We start from the raw sequence: 13966 nt of genomic DNA, 5'->3' as shown, positions 1-13966 counted from the left end.
ATGGGATTCTTGGCCATGCTAGCGCGTGGCTCTAGGGATGGCAGTGTTGATCAGTCGGCCCACTACTTTAGTCCAGAATGAATATCTCAACTAATTTCATGGGTTGCCATGACATTTTGTACAAACATTTATTGTCCCCAGACGATGAATGACTTTTCCGCTGACTTTTCAACCAGACTCACCATAAGATTGACATTTTAGGTTTTGAGTGAATGTCTCAAGAACTACTGGATTGTCATGAAATTTGCTACACACATTAAACATGCCTCAGGATGAATTGTTTCTGTGAATTTAACAGAAAGCTGATGTGTGACTAAGGAGAGATTATTTTCAGTACTGACTGTGGTGGCAGAAAATTTATCTGTCTTATATTCATGCTGATAATTTATCTTTAATTTGATTTAATATATCTAATACGGTGTACTTATATCATCTTCTCTGACATTATACTGTCCACTGGGACATGTCAGAAAAAGACAACGGTTTGTTGAAATCCAGTTATTTGTTCAGTTCTGCACAGGGAAATGTACTACTTCCACGACACCAAGCTAAGATAATATATAAAATAATGGTTTAACATGTATCAGACACCTGTCCCTATCCACTTCACACACTCATCTGCACATCAGGTCATGGTTCACTGCTGCTTAGTATGTGAGGTGAGGCACAGACCTGACATTTGAATTTTGCAGATTTGTCAGTCAAATTTAAAACACAATCAACTTGTGTAGAACTCAAATGAACAAACTGTAATAAGCTCCAATAAGAGAAATCTAAATAGACATATAATATAGATATTATCACAGATGAAAATCCATTGTGTCCAGCCTCTGAATCTTCATTTTCTGAAGTGAGCAGAGCTCTTAAACATTTCCCAGTATTAATTATGTTTATAAGCAATTCTCCTAAAATGAGGAAAAGTCATAAAGTAAGATTTTGTTAGGTATGTGTTTAAAGGGGTCCTCAGTATCCTAAACATAACATATAACCATTGTTATGTCCTATAGAGATTCTCTAGGGAGACTGGATTCCTTCAGATATGATAAGGGCCACAAACTCACTGTTGACAATCACCAACACAGTGTCAGGCGCATATTTCAGAGACTGCACTGTTGTTTTGTAGTATTGTCATGTTTAATATCCTACGGGGAAAGATCCCACCCAGTGCTCACTAACCGCACTCACGTCCTCTTGAAGAGTCCTCCCATGCTGCTGCCCACCATCAGGAAGAACTGCTGGGTGAAGAACACCCAGGTGATCTGCTGCAGGGTGGACTGGGTCTGACACCTCAGGTCCAGGATGGTGGGTCCAAGGAAGGCGATGCACAGACCGAAGCTAAAGAACACACTCCAGTAGGTGAGAGTTTGAGGCCAGTGGCGCTTAAACAGCGTCCAGATCCGCTCGTCCAGCAGCTTCATGTCGGTCCTTCAGATGACGCTAAACAGCTGCTCTTGCATTCAGTCTGAGCTCCGTCAGGACCAACTGCAAAAACTGCCAAAGGACAAAGTCAACACAGCTCTATGAGTCAGCCTGGGCACCAGCCCGGGTAACAGGTTAGTGCCAGGCATGCTACTGACAGACGTGGCGCTGCTTGGCTGAAATCCCAATGTCCCTAATGTCCCGCCCACTTTCTGATTGGTATCTGTTCAGTTTTTCACCGGTGCACAATGACCGGGTCAGTGGGGGAATTAGTACCAAATACTCCAAAGTACAGAAGTGTAGCTAGCCTCTGAGTCTGTAGGTGAAAACACTGACCGTTTTATTTACAGCTGAAAACCAGATGGATGCTGATGTGGGACTTTTGTTTGTAAAAACAATTTTTGAATGTATTCCCTGGGTAAAACCCCAGATCTACTTTAAACACAGCGGTATAAACCCCACATTGTTACCATAGTAGGCTCTGTCCCTTTATGGGATAGTGTTTTCATAGTTTGTTTGGAATGTCCTTCGCTCAACACGAGGTGAGACCGAGACATATTAACCTGTTGCTTTATTTAGCATTGAGAGACGTCACGTTTCTAAAAGGGATGATTGGGTGGGGGCGGGGCGAGCAGAGGAGTTGGAGGAGCAGAGAGAAACGGGAGAAGTAGATGTGAGAGTGGCGAATAGCCACAAACCAAGACGAGTTTTATTTTTTGGGCCCATTAGAGTAACTAATTATAAATAAATTACCCTAAGTTAAGTGTCCCTGAGTTTCCCTCAGTAGTTTTAAAGGTGCAGCCTGACATATCAGTTTTACAGTTTCTGGGGATAGAAGTGGACTGGTGTATGTTTTGGTTTGTTAAGGTAATTTAAGAGACGTCAATTAGAAACCTAAAGGTGACTTATTTCATTTTATTATTTTTTAACTATATTTTTAAAACTTTGGTAAATAAATACTGTCATTTCATATGATTTACCCCTTTATCAGTGTTATAAATAGACACAATTTGAAGCAGAGGATTAACAAAAGCTTGAAAATTACGCATCTGCTTGTTCCTAGAGTATAAAACAGTTGAAAGCAGCACAACCAATAGCCCACTATAGAGTGCAGATTACTGAAAAGAACCCAGGGCGCTGTATCTCATGCTAGCTGATACTGAGAAAGTTCTACATGAAAGTAATTTTTAAAACTGTGAATTATTAAAGTCAAGATACATAGACTGTTTTATTATAGTCATATATTATAGGTTCATTTCTTATTTTTTCTTGCTGTATTTATTTGTATAATTAGTGAAACAATATATTTTACAACATTGATTTGTTTTATTTTGAGTGATCATCACAATAACACAGACATCTCCAACCCCAGCTGGTTGTGGCAGATGCCCCCTACTCTGAGCCATGGTTCTGCTCGAGGTTTCTGCCTCTTAAAAGAGAGTTTTTCTTTGCCTGTGTCGCCAAGTGCTTGCTCATGTTGGGAATTGTTGGGTCTCTGTAAATAATAGTACAAAGAGTAAGGTATAGACCTGCTCTATAGTAAAAGCGCTATGAGATAACCTTTGTTCTGAATTGGCGCTATATAAATAAATAAAATTGAATTGAATCTCATTACCTCTCAGTGCTGTGTTGGTTTCAGTCAGCATCTTTCTTTCTACAGGGTTTCTGCGGGTCTTAAAAAGTCTTAAATTTCAAAATCAAAATTTAAGGCCTTAATTCACTGAAGTTTGTGTTCTAGGTCTTAAATAATTTTTATCAGGTCTTAATTTCCCAACATCCATGTGGCGCTACCTCTAATGCTCATTGAAATGATCCCACAATGCTTTAGAATGTTTTTTCCTCCCACGGTGTTGTAGTTCTTTCTTTCTCTAGTCAAAGGGCCTTTCTCAATCTGTCTTCTTGTGTTCTTGTGAAACATCATCTTTTGTGCCCCAAGTACTGTCCCAATACACAAGTTTGCATTTTGGCAAGAACGGTTAAAAATCCTGGAGGAGGATGCATCGGTTGGTAACTTGTGTGAACTTGACGGCAGAGATATCCCAGCATTCATTTCGGCATTCAAGCGAGGGGCTGAAAGAAACTGAGAGGCCAACAGAACGTTTTGTACTATTTTCGTACATTATTTGATCACTAAATCCACTTCTGAGAAGGTTTGTGGCGAGAAATCAACTGTGTAGATGTCGAATATTGGCAGTTTACTTAAAATGACGGCAAATCGAAATGTGTCCGCAACAGTCAGCGGGGGAAGCTAACGAGCCAGCCAGCAGGGGGAGCTAACGAGCCAGCCAGCAGGGGAGAACTAACGAGCCGGCCGGCCAGATCAGATCACAGAGCCCTCAGACACGCAGACCGCTACAGCCAACAGAGCAGAGGAAAAGATGATACAACAAATAATTGCTGTTATTCTGTCATTACATTCTGAGTAATTTTGTAAGATTTTAACTTAAATCAAGAGACTTCTTGATAATGTACAGAAAAATGGTGATGTACAATGATCAGAAATAGGACGAAAGGGAACTGTCTTTTCTTTATTATTATTATATTAGACATGACATTGCTAGTGTACAGTAGAGTTGTGGTCACAGTATTGCTTTTATTTTATATAATTTTTTATGTGCAAATATATCATGGTAAGTTCAAACCTACAGTAAACCCGATTATGAGCTTTTTGTTTTCGGGGATAAAGCCTGGCTGTTAATAATAATCAGAGCGATGCAGGCGGCCTCTGTGCTGGGGGTATTGTGCCAGCAAGAACGCATCGTCTCAAACCGTCAACAGCATTTTGTGTGCTCGTGACATTGCAAGTTCATTCTTCCAAGAACGACTAGCAAGAACATTCTCCCCAAGAAGTCCATTCTTTGCATTCTTGGTTTTGAGAAATCCAAACCCCTAATCCAAATATAATTTGCTGTATTTCGACTACAAACACCAACATGCAGCTGTCCTGTTATTACTGCCAGTCTCTTTTGGGTTTTAATGCACACAGATATCAAACGGATTTATTGTTCAGCTGTACGAAAGTGCAAACTTTGTGACTCTTCCCCGCCGCTCTCTGTCTCTCTCCCTGTCTGCTCCCCTGAATTTCTCTATCAGCAGTAGGTTATATTTTATAATGTCGCCAAAAAGACACAGAAATCGTCTTTTTTTGTGGATATTTTTGAAGAGGCACTGGCATTGACAAAGATGTGACAGAACCAACCATCGCTGACCTGGTAAACATCTTTCGTACTCACATGGGGCAGCAGCAAGCCTGTGAGGCCAAATGGGAGCAGGAAGCAACCAGGCAAGAGAATAGGTTCAAGGCACTTCAACACCAGTACAGTCTTCTGCAATTGGAGGTTCAAGCAAGGACCTCACCTGCTTCTGGGTCCTCCTCTCCCCAGCAGAATACCCAGGGTAATGGAGCCCAGGTCAGTTCACCATCTCAGGTAGCTTATCCACCAAGAGCCCTCCAGCAGGGTGACTCTCAGTATGGTCAGTCTCATTCACACTTCTTTAAAGAGCCTAAGCTTCAAAAATTAACTGATGCAGATGATACTGAACATTTCCTTTTTACCTTTGAAAGAATAGCAGTGGCCAAAAGAAAACTGGGGCTTTCGACTTATTCCATTGTTGACGGGTAAGGCTAGAAGTGACTATGTACACATAGATTTTGACGAATCTCTTGATTATGATAAAGTTAAATGTGCCATTCTCAAGAAATATGATATTAACCCTAAATCATATTGGCAGAGATTTAGATCTCTTAATGTGGAACCTGATGAGACCCCAAAAGGGCTCTATGTGAGACTTAAGGAGCTTATGGGAAATGGGTTCAACCAAGACAAAAAACTGTTGATGATATTGGTGAAATTATTATTATTGAGCAATACTTGCGTATGCTGTCCCCTGAGCTGCAGGTTTGGATCAAAGAGCATGACCCACGGACTGCGGCAGAGGCTGCTTCATTAGCAGATGTGTTCGTAGCTGCACGCCATAAAAACCCCTCCTGCGTTTGCAAGTCCTGGAAGGCTTCAAAGGACTGTCAGAAACCTGCCTTGGCTGAGCAATGCCCACGATCACCAATAAGTAAGACACCTGTGAAGGACAATCAGCCACTTGCTCATGGTTCCGGTAAAAGTTTTAATAAATTGGTTTGTTATGTATGTGGGCAAGAGGGGCACACAAAGCCAGCTTGTCCACAGAATCCAGTAAAACTTACACAGATGTGCTATGCACCCCGGAAGAAATGTGAGCCTGGGCTGCAGGTGAGGCAATACCTTAAAGAGACATCGATCGAAATTAATGGTCAGAACCTGAGGGCACTTATTGACACTGGAAGTAATCAAACACTAGTGCATAGACGTCATGTAACCCTATAATAGTCCCTATTTGTTGTGTCCATGGGGATGAAAAACCTTATCCAACTGCTGATGTGTATGTTAAAGTGCAAGGGCAGACTTACCTGCTAAATGTTGGTGTCACTGATAATCTGCCTTTCATGATTTGCCAGTGCTTCTTGATCTGATACAGCAGAGTTCCATCTGCAAAATGGCCTTGACCTGGCACGGGCATCAACATTGCACTCAGGTGAGACAAATTGCACTATACGTTCTCTGCCTTTTTATGATGCCTAGGTTGAGGCCGAGCCAGGAAAGTCTCGCAAGTCTCGTAGGCAAAGACGGCAGGAAAACCCTTGAGAGGTCAACCCCTGAGCTGCCCATGGGTTTCTAATTACCTGTGAACATGGTGCAACTGCAGCAAGAAGATGTTAGTTTAGCTGACTACATCCAAAGAGCAAAGGCAAATGAAGGGAGAACTGATTTGGAGCACGGGTTGGAAGGATATATCTTACAGAACGGTCTCCTTTACTATCAACATAGATCAAGAAACCAGCTGGTGGTTCCTAAAGTAGTTAGAGAATCAGTACTTGCTTTAGGTCACTCTATTCCCTGGGCAGGCCACCTAGGGAAACATAAAACAACAGCTCGTATCCACCGCTATTTTCATTGGCCTGGTTTACGTAAAGATGTAGCCCAGTTCTGCCAGAGTTGTCCTCAGGGCCAGCAAACCTCAACGAAACGTCCAACCAGAGCTCCCCTCCAGCCTCTACCAGTGATCAATACACCATTTGAACGTCTTGGAATGGATTTTGTTGGCCCAGTGGAGAGAAGTAAGTCAGGAAACAGATTTATGCTTGTCGGTACAGATTATGCTACCCAGAAGTGTTTCCCCTGAAGTCAGTTAAAGCAAAGGCGGTAGCATCTTGCCTGGTTCAGTTCTTTTCAAGGGTTGGGTTTCCCAAGGAGATACTCAACGACCAAGGCACCAACTTTATGTCTAAGCTGCTGAAGGATGTGTATCAGTTGCTGGGAATCAAAGGTTTGAGAACTACACCTTATCATCCACAAACTGATGGGCTGACTGAACGGTTTAATTAGACACTCAAACAGATGCTCTGTAAGTTTGTTGATGACACTGGCTCTGATTGGGACCAGTGGTTGCCTTACCTTCTGTTTGCCTACAGAGAAATGCCACAAGCTTCCACTGGGTTTTCACCATTCGAGCTGCTATTCGGTCATGAGGTGAGGGGGGCCTTTGACCCTCCTGAAAGAAATGTGGGAGGGACCCTCAAGTGAGAAAGAACCCCTTAATGTTGTTTCTTATGTTCTTCAGATGAGGGAGAAACTGGAGAAAAGGACTGCGCTGGCACAGGAGCACATGGCAGCTTCCCAGTTCAAGCAGAAGGCTTGGTATGACGGGTTGGCGAAAGAAGTTTTGAGCCTGGTCAGAAGGTGCTGGTGATGCTGCCTACACAGGAGAGCAAGCTTCTGGCTAAATGGGAAGGACCCTTTGAAGTAACTAGAAAGATCAGCCCTACCACATATGAAAGGTCGGAGTCATCCAAGGATCCTGCACATCAACCTGCTGAAGGAATGGATTCCTAGACTGGAGGAAAATCCTGTGGAGAGACCTAGCGTGATGTTCATCCGGAGTGTGGGGGATGAGGAGGTGGAAGAGCAGTATTTGCCAGTGCCTAATCTGGATCACCTCACAGAAGCCCAGCAGTCACAGGTGAGGTCTCTTTTTATACCAGAAGTCTTTCAGGAAAACCCTGGTCATACTGTCAACACTGGTAGAGCATGACATTGTGTTGAAGAAAGATGCCCCTGTTAGACGTTTGAGTTACAGGATTCCTGAGCGCCTACTTGGCCCACTGGAAAAGGAAATTGCTCTGATGCTGTCTCTTGGAATCATCGAGCCCTCAAGTGAGTGGTGTAATCCTGTTGTCTTGGTACCTAAAAAGGATGGCACAATCAGGATTTGCATTGATTTCAGATATCTGAATGCCATTTCCAAATTTGACTCCTATCCAACACCCCACATTGATGACCTGATTGAACACTTAGGCAAGGCAAAGTACTTCACTACCATTGATCTGTGCAAAGGCTACTGGCAGGTCCCGTTAGCCCAGTCGTGCCGTGAATTAACGGCCTTCAAAACCCCCAGGGGACTTTGGGTTGCATGGGGCCCCTGCCACTTTCCAGAGGCTTGTTGATAGAGTTCTGGGTGGCATGTCAGATTTCGCCTTGGCCTACCTGGATGACATTGTCGTTTATAGTAACACATGGGAAGAACATCTAAAACACCTTAAAGTTGTCTTCGAGTGTCTCCATGCTGCAGGACTCACAGTTAATGCTGCCAAGTGTACCTTTGCCAAAGCAGAAACTAAGTACCTGGGCCATGTCATTGGAGGAGGGGTCATCAAACCACAGGTGCAGACCATGGCACCTGTGTTTGGCTTTGCCACTGTGGCTGGTTGTTCGTCCCAACTCGTTTTGTTTGTTTCCTGCGCTATATTGCTACTAAGTTTGTCAACAAACGTTGTGTCTACTGCATGGGTGTACGATCGCCAAACAATGGTGTTGATCCGATCCTCCATGGCGGAGTGCGGTGACGGATGTACCTGGAATGGTACAGGTGAGTTTGCAACCCCGTTCGTACATCCGACTGCAACCGCTGTGTGTTTGCGGCAGGGAGAGGGCCTAATACGACCTATAAATAGATAGCAGAGAAAGCGAGGAAAAAGGGCAGGGAGGCAGGTTCATCTGAAAAAACTCTTGAAGCTGGGGGTCTTTGACAGCGACACCAGACCTTCATGTCTTCATTCTGTCTTCCCTGACGTCCCCAGGACTCTGGTCCCGGTGCCCTAGAGAAACCCTACCACTGGTCGCGGTGTGTGTTCCGTGCATCTGAGGTCGCTGCCGCAAGCCTCTTTCTCTGCTTCAGATGTTCCTGCACCGCTCAGGAAGGGTCTGATAAATGCCCGTTCAATTGAAAACAAGTCTCTTTTGCTCACTGATTTATTTACCTTCAAGAACATGGACGTCTTGTTGCTCACGGAGACTTGGCAACGGGATATGGAATACTATCACTTGAATGAGCTCTGTCCTGTGGACTGTACTTTTATCAGCACACCAAGACTCACAGGCCGTGGTTTTTAAAAAACATTTTATCTACCAGTCAATGAGCACTGGCACGTACTCGTCTTTTGAACTACAGATGACTAAGGTTGGTCGTTCAAATACATTTTATTGTATTTTAGTCTACTGGCCACCTGGGCCAATGGCCTCTTTTCTTACTGATTTTTCTGAATTCTTATCATCCATTATTAAGCTGGACAGAGTGATCATTGTTGGCATTTTAATATTTATGTGGATGATGATACTTGCAAAAATGCTTCTGAATTTCTAAATGTTACTGAATCTTTTAACTTCACTCAGCATGTCTCTGGTCCTACACACAGCAAGGGACATACGCTCGATCTTGTTCTTTCTCATGGTTTAAACATTAATAATGTTTGCATCGAAGATGTATTTGTTAGTGATCACAAATGCATCTTATTTGATCTTGTTTGTGATGAGGTTCCTCTGCCTGCTAAATGAGCGTCCTGCTCACGTTTGATTAACCAGCTTACTGTTGAGAAATTTTCAGCTGCGTTTGACGCAAGTTCGGTTCTTATTTCGAATGACGCGGACGCTTGTGCACAGGCGTTTAATGATCACTGCACCCGGCTGTTGGACAAAGTGGTGCCTCTTAATACTAGAGAAATTTCCTCTGTTAATACATCCCCGTGGATGAATGACGCCATTCGCAGCTTGAGGCATGTCTGTCAGAGAACTGAGCGTTTATGGAAAGCGACTCAGCTACAAGCCCACCGCCTACATCTTAAAGAGCACTTAATAGACTTAAACGGAATGATCAAGGATGCTAGATCCTCTTATTTTACTAACCTGATATCTGCCTGTAAAAAAAAATCCTAAAGCTCTGTTTGAGACCAATAACACTGCTATATGTATTGTCCCTGTGTTTTGAAATGTTGACTGTAACAACTTTTTGTCTCACTTTGTGGACAAGGTTAGAGCTGTCAGGCAGACATTGTTCCATCAGCAAACCCCCATATAGTTAAACATCACAGACTTTCAATACTGGACTCCTTCTGCCCCATTACCCTGAATGACATCATTAAGTTAGTAGGCATGATGAAACCTTCACAAAGCCCTGTTGATATTTTACCCACATCTTTGCTTTTAAAATCCATACATCTACTTGGCCCATGTTTGGTTTCAATTTTAAACTTATCTCTTCAGCTGGGCCAGGTCCCCAGCTGTTTCAAGCATGCGGTTGTTCAGCCTATCTTGAAAAAGAACAATCTTGATGCAGCTTCATTTAGAAACTATAAGCCTATTTCTAAATTGCCTTTTCTTTCGAAAATTCTAGAAAAGATTGTTGCAAACCAGCTAATTAATGTTTTGGATTCCCATAATATCTTTGATAAATTTCAGTCTGGTTTTCTTAAAAACCATTCAACTGAGACTGCCCTCCTTAGGGTCTCAAATGATATTTTGATGGCTGCTGATGGGGGTAAATGTTCTGTGCTGGTCCTATTAGATTTCAGTGCAGCGTTTGATACTGTTGATCACTACACTCTGATTGATCGACTGAAAACGTCTGTGGACATTACTGGATCAGCTTTGAACTGGTTTTCCTCCTATCTCTCTGACCGGAGTTTCTCTGCGTCCATAGGAACATATATGTCAGACTCTGCTCCTTTTTCTTGTGGTGTGCCGCAAGGTTCTGTGCTCGGCCCCCTGCTGTTCAGTCTGTATATGCTTCCTCTTGGAAAGATTATTGGTAGCTTTGAAGAAATATCTTATCATTGTTATGCTGATGACATCCAATTATATTTATCTTTTAGTCCTCATAGGCTAGACAAACTGTCTGTGTTGCACAATTGCTTAGCCTCCATTAACAAATGGATGGACAACTTTTTGCAACTAAATACAGACAAAACTGAGGTGTTGATTTTTGCCCCAGACAACACTACCCCTAAAATTAGGCAGGCCCTTGGGGCTCTATCATCCTCTGACGGTAATGTTGTGCGAAATCTGGGTGTCATTTTTGATAAATCTATGTGTTTTAACAGTCATGTCAAATCTGTGGTTCGTTCCTGTTTTTTCCATCTCAGGAACATTGCTAAGATTAGATCTATGGTTTCTAAAGAAGAGATGGAGATGCTTGTTCATGCTTTTATTTCTTCTCGTCTGGATTATTGCAATGTACTGTACACTTGTCTAAACAAATCCTCCATAGACCGACTGCAAGTTGTGCAGAATGCAGCTGCAAGGCTTTTGTCTAAAACTAACAAGAAATCGCACATTACTCCTGTGCTTAAGGCTCATCATTGGCTTCCGATTGGTTTTAGAGTACATTTAAAAATTTTAACCATTACTTACAGAGCCATGCATGGTCAAGCTCCCTCCCTTACATCCAGGATCTGTTGCATGCACACATTTCTGGTCGCTCTCTGAGGTCTTCAGGCCAAGACCTTTTAACTGTTCCCAGAACACATTATAAAACAAGAGGTGATCGTGCTTTCTGTGTGGTGGCTCCAAAGTTCTGGAACGCTTTCCCTTTAGCCTTGAGAGCCTTGGATTCTGTGGAAACTTTTAGAAAACACCTTAAGACACATCTTTTTAGACAAGCTTTTAACTAGCCATATAGTTTTGTATTTTAAGTGTTGTTGTTGTTATTGTTTTATTTTATTCCAATTTTTTTTTACTGTGAAGCACTTTGTGACCCCTCTTGTCTGTGAAGGGTGCTATATAAATAAAGTTTACTTACTTACTTACTTACAGTCTTGCCCACTCCCACAAACAAGAACCCAGCTCAAGTCCTTCGTCGGTATGTCAGGTTGGTACCACAAATTCATACCTAACTACTCTACCACAGCAGCTGTGCTTACAGATATGACCATTCCCAAAAGCCCAATCAGCTCTGTTGGACAGAAGAGGTGGAAACGGCCTACAAAGACATCCAGCAGTCACTTCTGCAAGCAGCGATCCTGTGTTGTACTGCCCAGACTTCAAACTCACGCAGACTCACGCTTCAGTCCATGGGCTTGGTGCTGTGTTCCTTCAAGACCCAGAAGGGTCCCGTCAGCCAGTGGCGTATGTGAGTAGAAAACTATACCCAAGGGAGGTGAGTTATTCCACAGTGGAGAAGGAATGTCTAGTGATCAAATGGGCTTTGGACTCTCTCAAATATTACCTCTTGGGGAGGGAATTTACCCTTGAGGTGGACCATAAGGCACTGAAGTGGCTGGATTGGATGAAGGATACAAACAGCCGAATAACCCGTTGGTACCTGGCCATGCAACCTTATAAGTTCGAAGTACATCACATCCCTGGCAAGCAGAATGCTACAGCTGACTACCTTTCCCGCTGCCCCAGCGAGTCGCCAGAGGAGGGGGAGTGTGTGACGGTTCTATCAACTGCCAACACTTATAGTTGCGGTAATGGCTTTATTTTTCTTTACAAGTAAACCACAAAGACATTTTCTTTAGGTATTTTTATTCTTTTCACAATGATACAATGGCTTCCAGTAAAATCCAGAATAGAATTTAAAATCATTCTTCTTACCTACAAAGCTCTTAATGGTCAGGCACCATCTTATCTTAAAGAGCCCATAGTACCTTACTACCCCACCAGAGCACTGCCCTCCCAGAATGCAGGGTTACTTGTGGTTCCTAGAGTCTCCAAAAGTAGACTAGGAGCCAGAGCGTTCAGCTATCAAGCTCCTCTCCTGTGGAACCAGGTTCCAGTTTGGGTTCAGGAGGCAGACACCATCTCCACATTTAAGAGTAGGCTTAAGACTTTCCTCTTTGATAAAGCTTATAGTTAGGGCTGGCTCAGGTGAGTCCTCAACCATCCCTTAGTTACGCTGCTATAGACCTAGACTGTCGGGGGATTTCCCATGATGCACTGAGCTCCTCTCTCCTCTACTTTCTCTCCCTCTGTATGCAACCTCATCCCATTATTGCATGTTACTAACTCAACTTCTCCCCTTTCCCATAGTCTTGTGCTTTCTCATCACTCTCCTCTCTCCTCCCATCACTTCCTGCAGGTTTTCTGGCTCTGGAGCTGTGGAGTCTGGATCTGTGGTTGCGGGTCACCTGCTGCCCCCGTGTTCCTGATCGACACCCTCTGCTACAACAACTATTGTTATTAGTCCTATTGTTATTATAATCATTAACATTACGATTGTTATCATTAACACTACTATAAATATCTGTACCATTTTTCATTTAGTCTATAGCAACATCACCTTTACTGTCTGTACCTCTGTGTGTATATTGTGTAGGCTGCCTCCCTCCCCTCTCTCTCCTTCCATCCCTCTCTTTTTCTCTCTGTTCCCCTCCTGCCATCTTCCTCTCTCTTCCTCTCTCTCTCTCTCTCTCTCTCTCACCCCCAACCAGTCGAGGCAGATGGCCGCCCACCCTGAGCCATGGTTCTGCTCGAGGTTTTTCCTTGCCTCTGTCGCCTAGTACTTGCTCTTGGTGGGAACTGTTGGGCTTCTGTAAATAGCATCATAGAGTACGGTCTAGACCTGCTCTTTTATGAAAAGCGTGTGATTTGGCGCTATATGAATAGAATTGAATGCTAATTTCACGATACACGCATTTTGGTTTAATAGTATTCATTTGAGAAGAATTGTTTTTGTGATTTATACCTGTCCTTTGTTTCTCCACATGCTGCTGCTGCTGAGTCATCTGCCAAAGGGGTTGCTGGAGTTTGAGACTGCTTTTTGTACTCCACCACAGGAAGTGGAAGGAACCAACTCCTGGCAGTGGGCAGAGGTACTCTGAACTACAGTTCTTAATAACGCAGCAGCATGTGGATATTTTGTTTAGGTTGATATTGGATTTCAGTAGTGTGTGTGTGTTTGTTTAGTATATTCTTATGGTTGGTTGTTGGGTTTATTTTGGGTCTTTTTAATTGTAGTCAGGTAAGTTTTCCCCCCTTTGTGTTTGGTGTAGGCTAGCCTGTGTGTGTGTGTGTGTGTGTGTGTGTGTGTGTGTGTGTGTGTGTGTGTATATTTTATATATATATATATATATATATATACACCCCATTTTGTGTCATTCAATAGGTCAGGTTTGTTATGTTCAGACTTATGTTGTGATTTTGTTATGTTGACCTCAGTTTAGTTAAGACCCACTTTAAGT

General features: G+C 43.0%; 1 protein-coding gene across 1 annotated transcript; it reads right to left on the bottom strand.

Annotated features, from left to right (window-relative positions):
- Nucleotides 1–1150: 1150 nt before the first annotated feature.
- On the bottom strand, nucleotides 1151–1777 carry LOC119908263 (major facilitator superfamily domain-containing protein 4A-like). Its single transcript, XM_038725975.1, has one exon. The coding sequence runs from the start codon at nucleotides 1416–1418 to the stop codon at nucleotides 1182–1184; it is 237 nt and encodes a 78-aa protein (XP_038581903.1). The 5' UTR covers nucleotides 1419–1777; the 3' UTR covers nucleotides 1151–1181.
- Nucleotides 1778–13966: the final 12189 nt, after the last annotated feature.

The sequence above is a fragment of the Micropterus salmoides genome, unplaced genomic scaffold (genome assembly GCF_014851395.1).
Source record: "Micropterus salmoides isolate LMB-PRFRI ecotype aquatic unplaced genomic scaffold, ASM1485139v1 Ms_hic_scaffold_1719, whole genome shotgun sequence".
Taxonomy (NCBI): domain Eukaryota; kingdom Metazoa; phylum Chordata; class Actinopteri; order Centrarchiformes; family Centrarchidae; genus Micropterus; species Micropterus salmoides.
The sequence above is the reverse complement of the archived record's forward strand: the minus strand, read 5'-3'. Positions and strand labels throughout refer to the sequence as shown.

Coding starts and splice junctions, on each gene's coding strand:
- LOC119908263 (XM_038725975.1), bottom strand. CDS start 1,418: ATGAAGCTGCTGGACGAGCGGATCTGGACGCTGTTTAAGCGCCACTGG.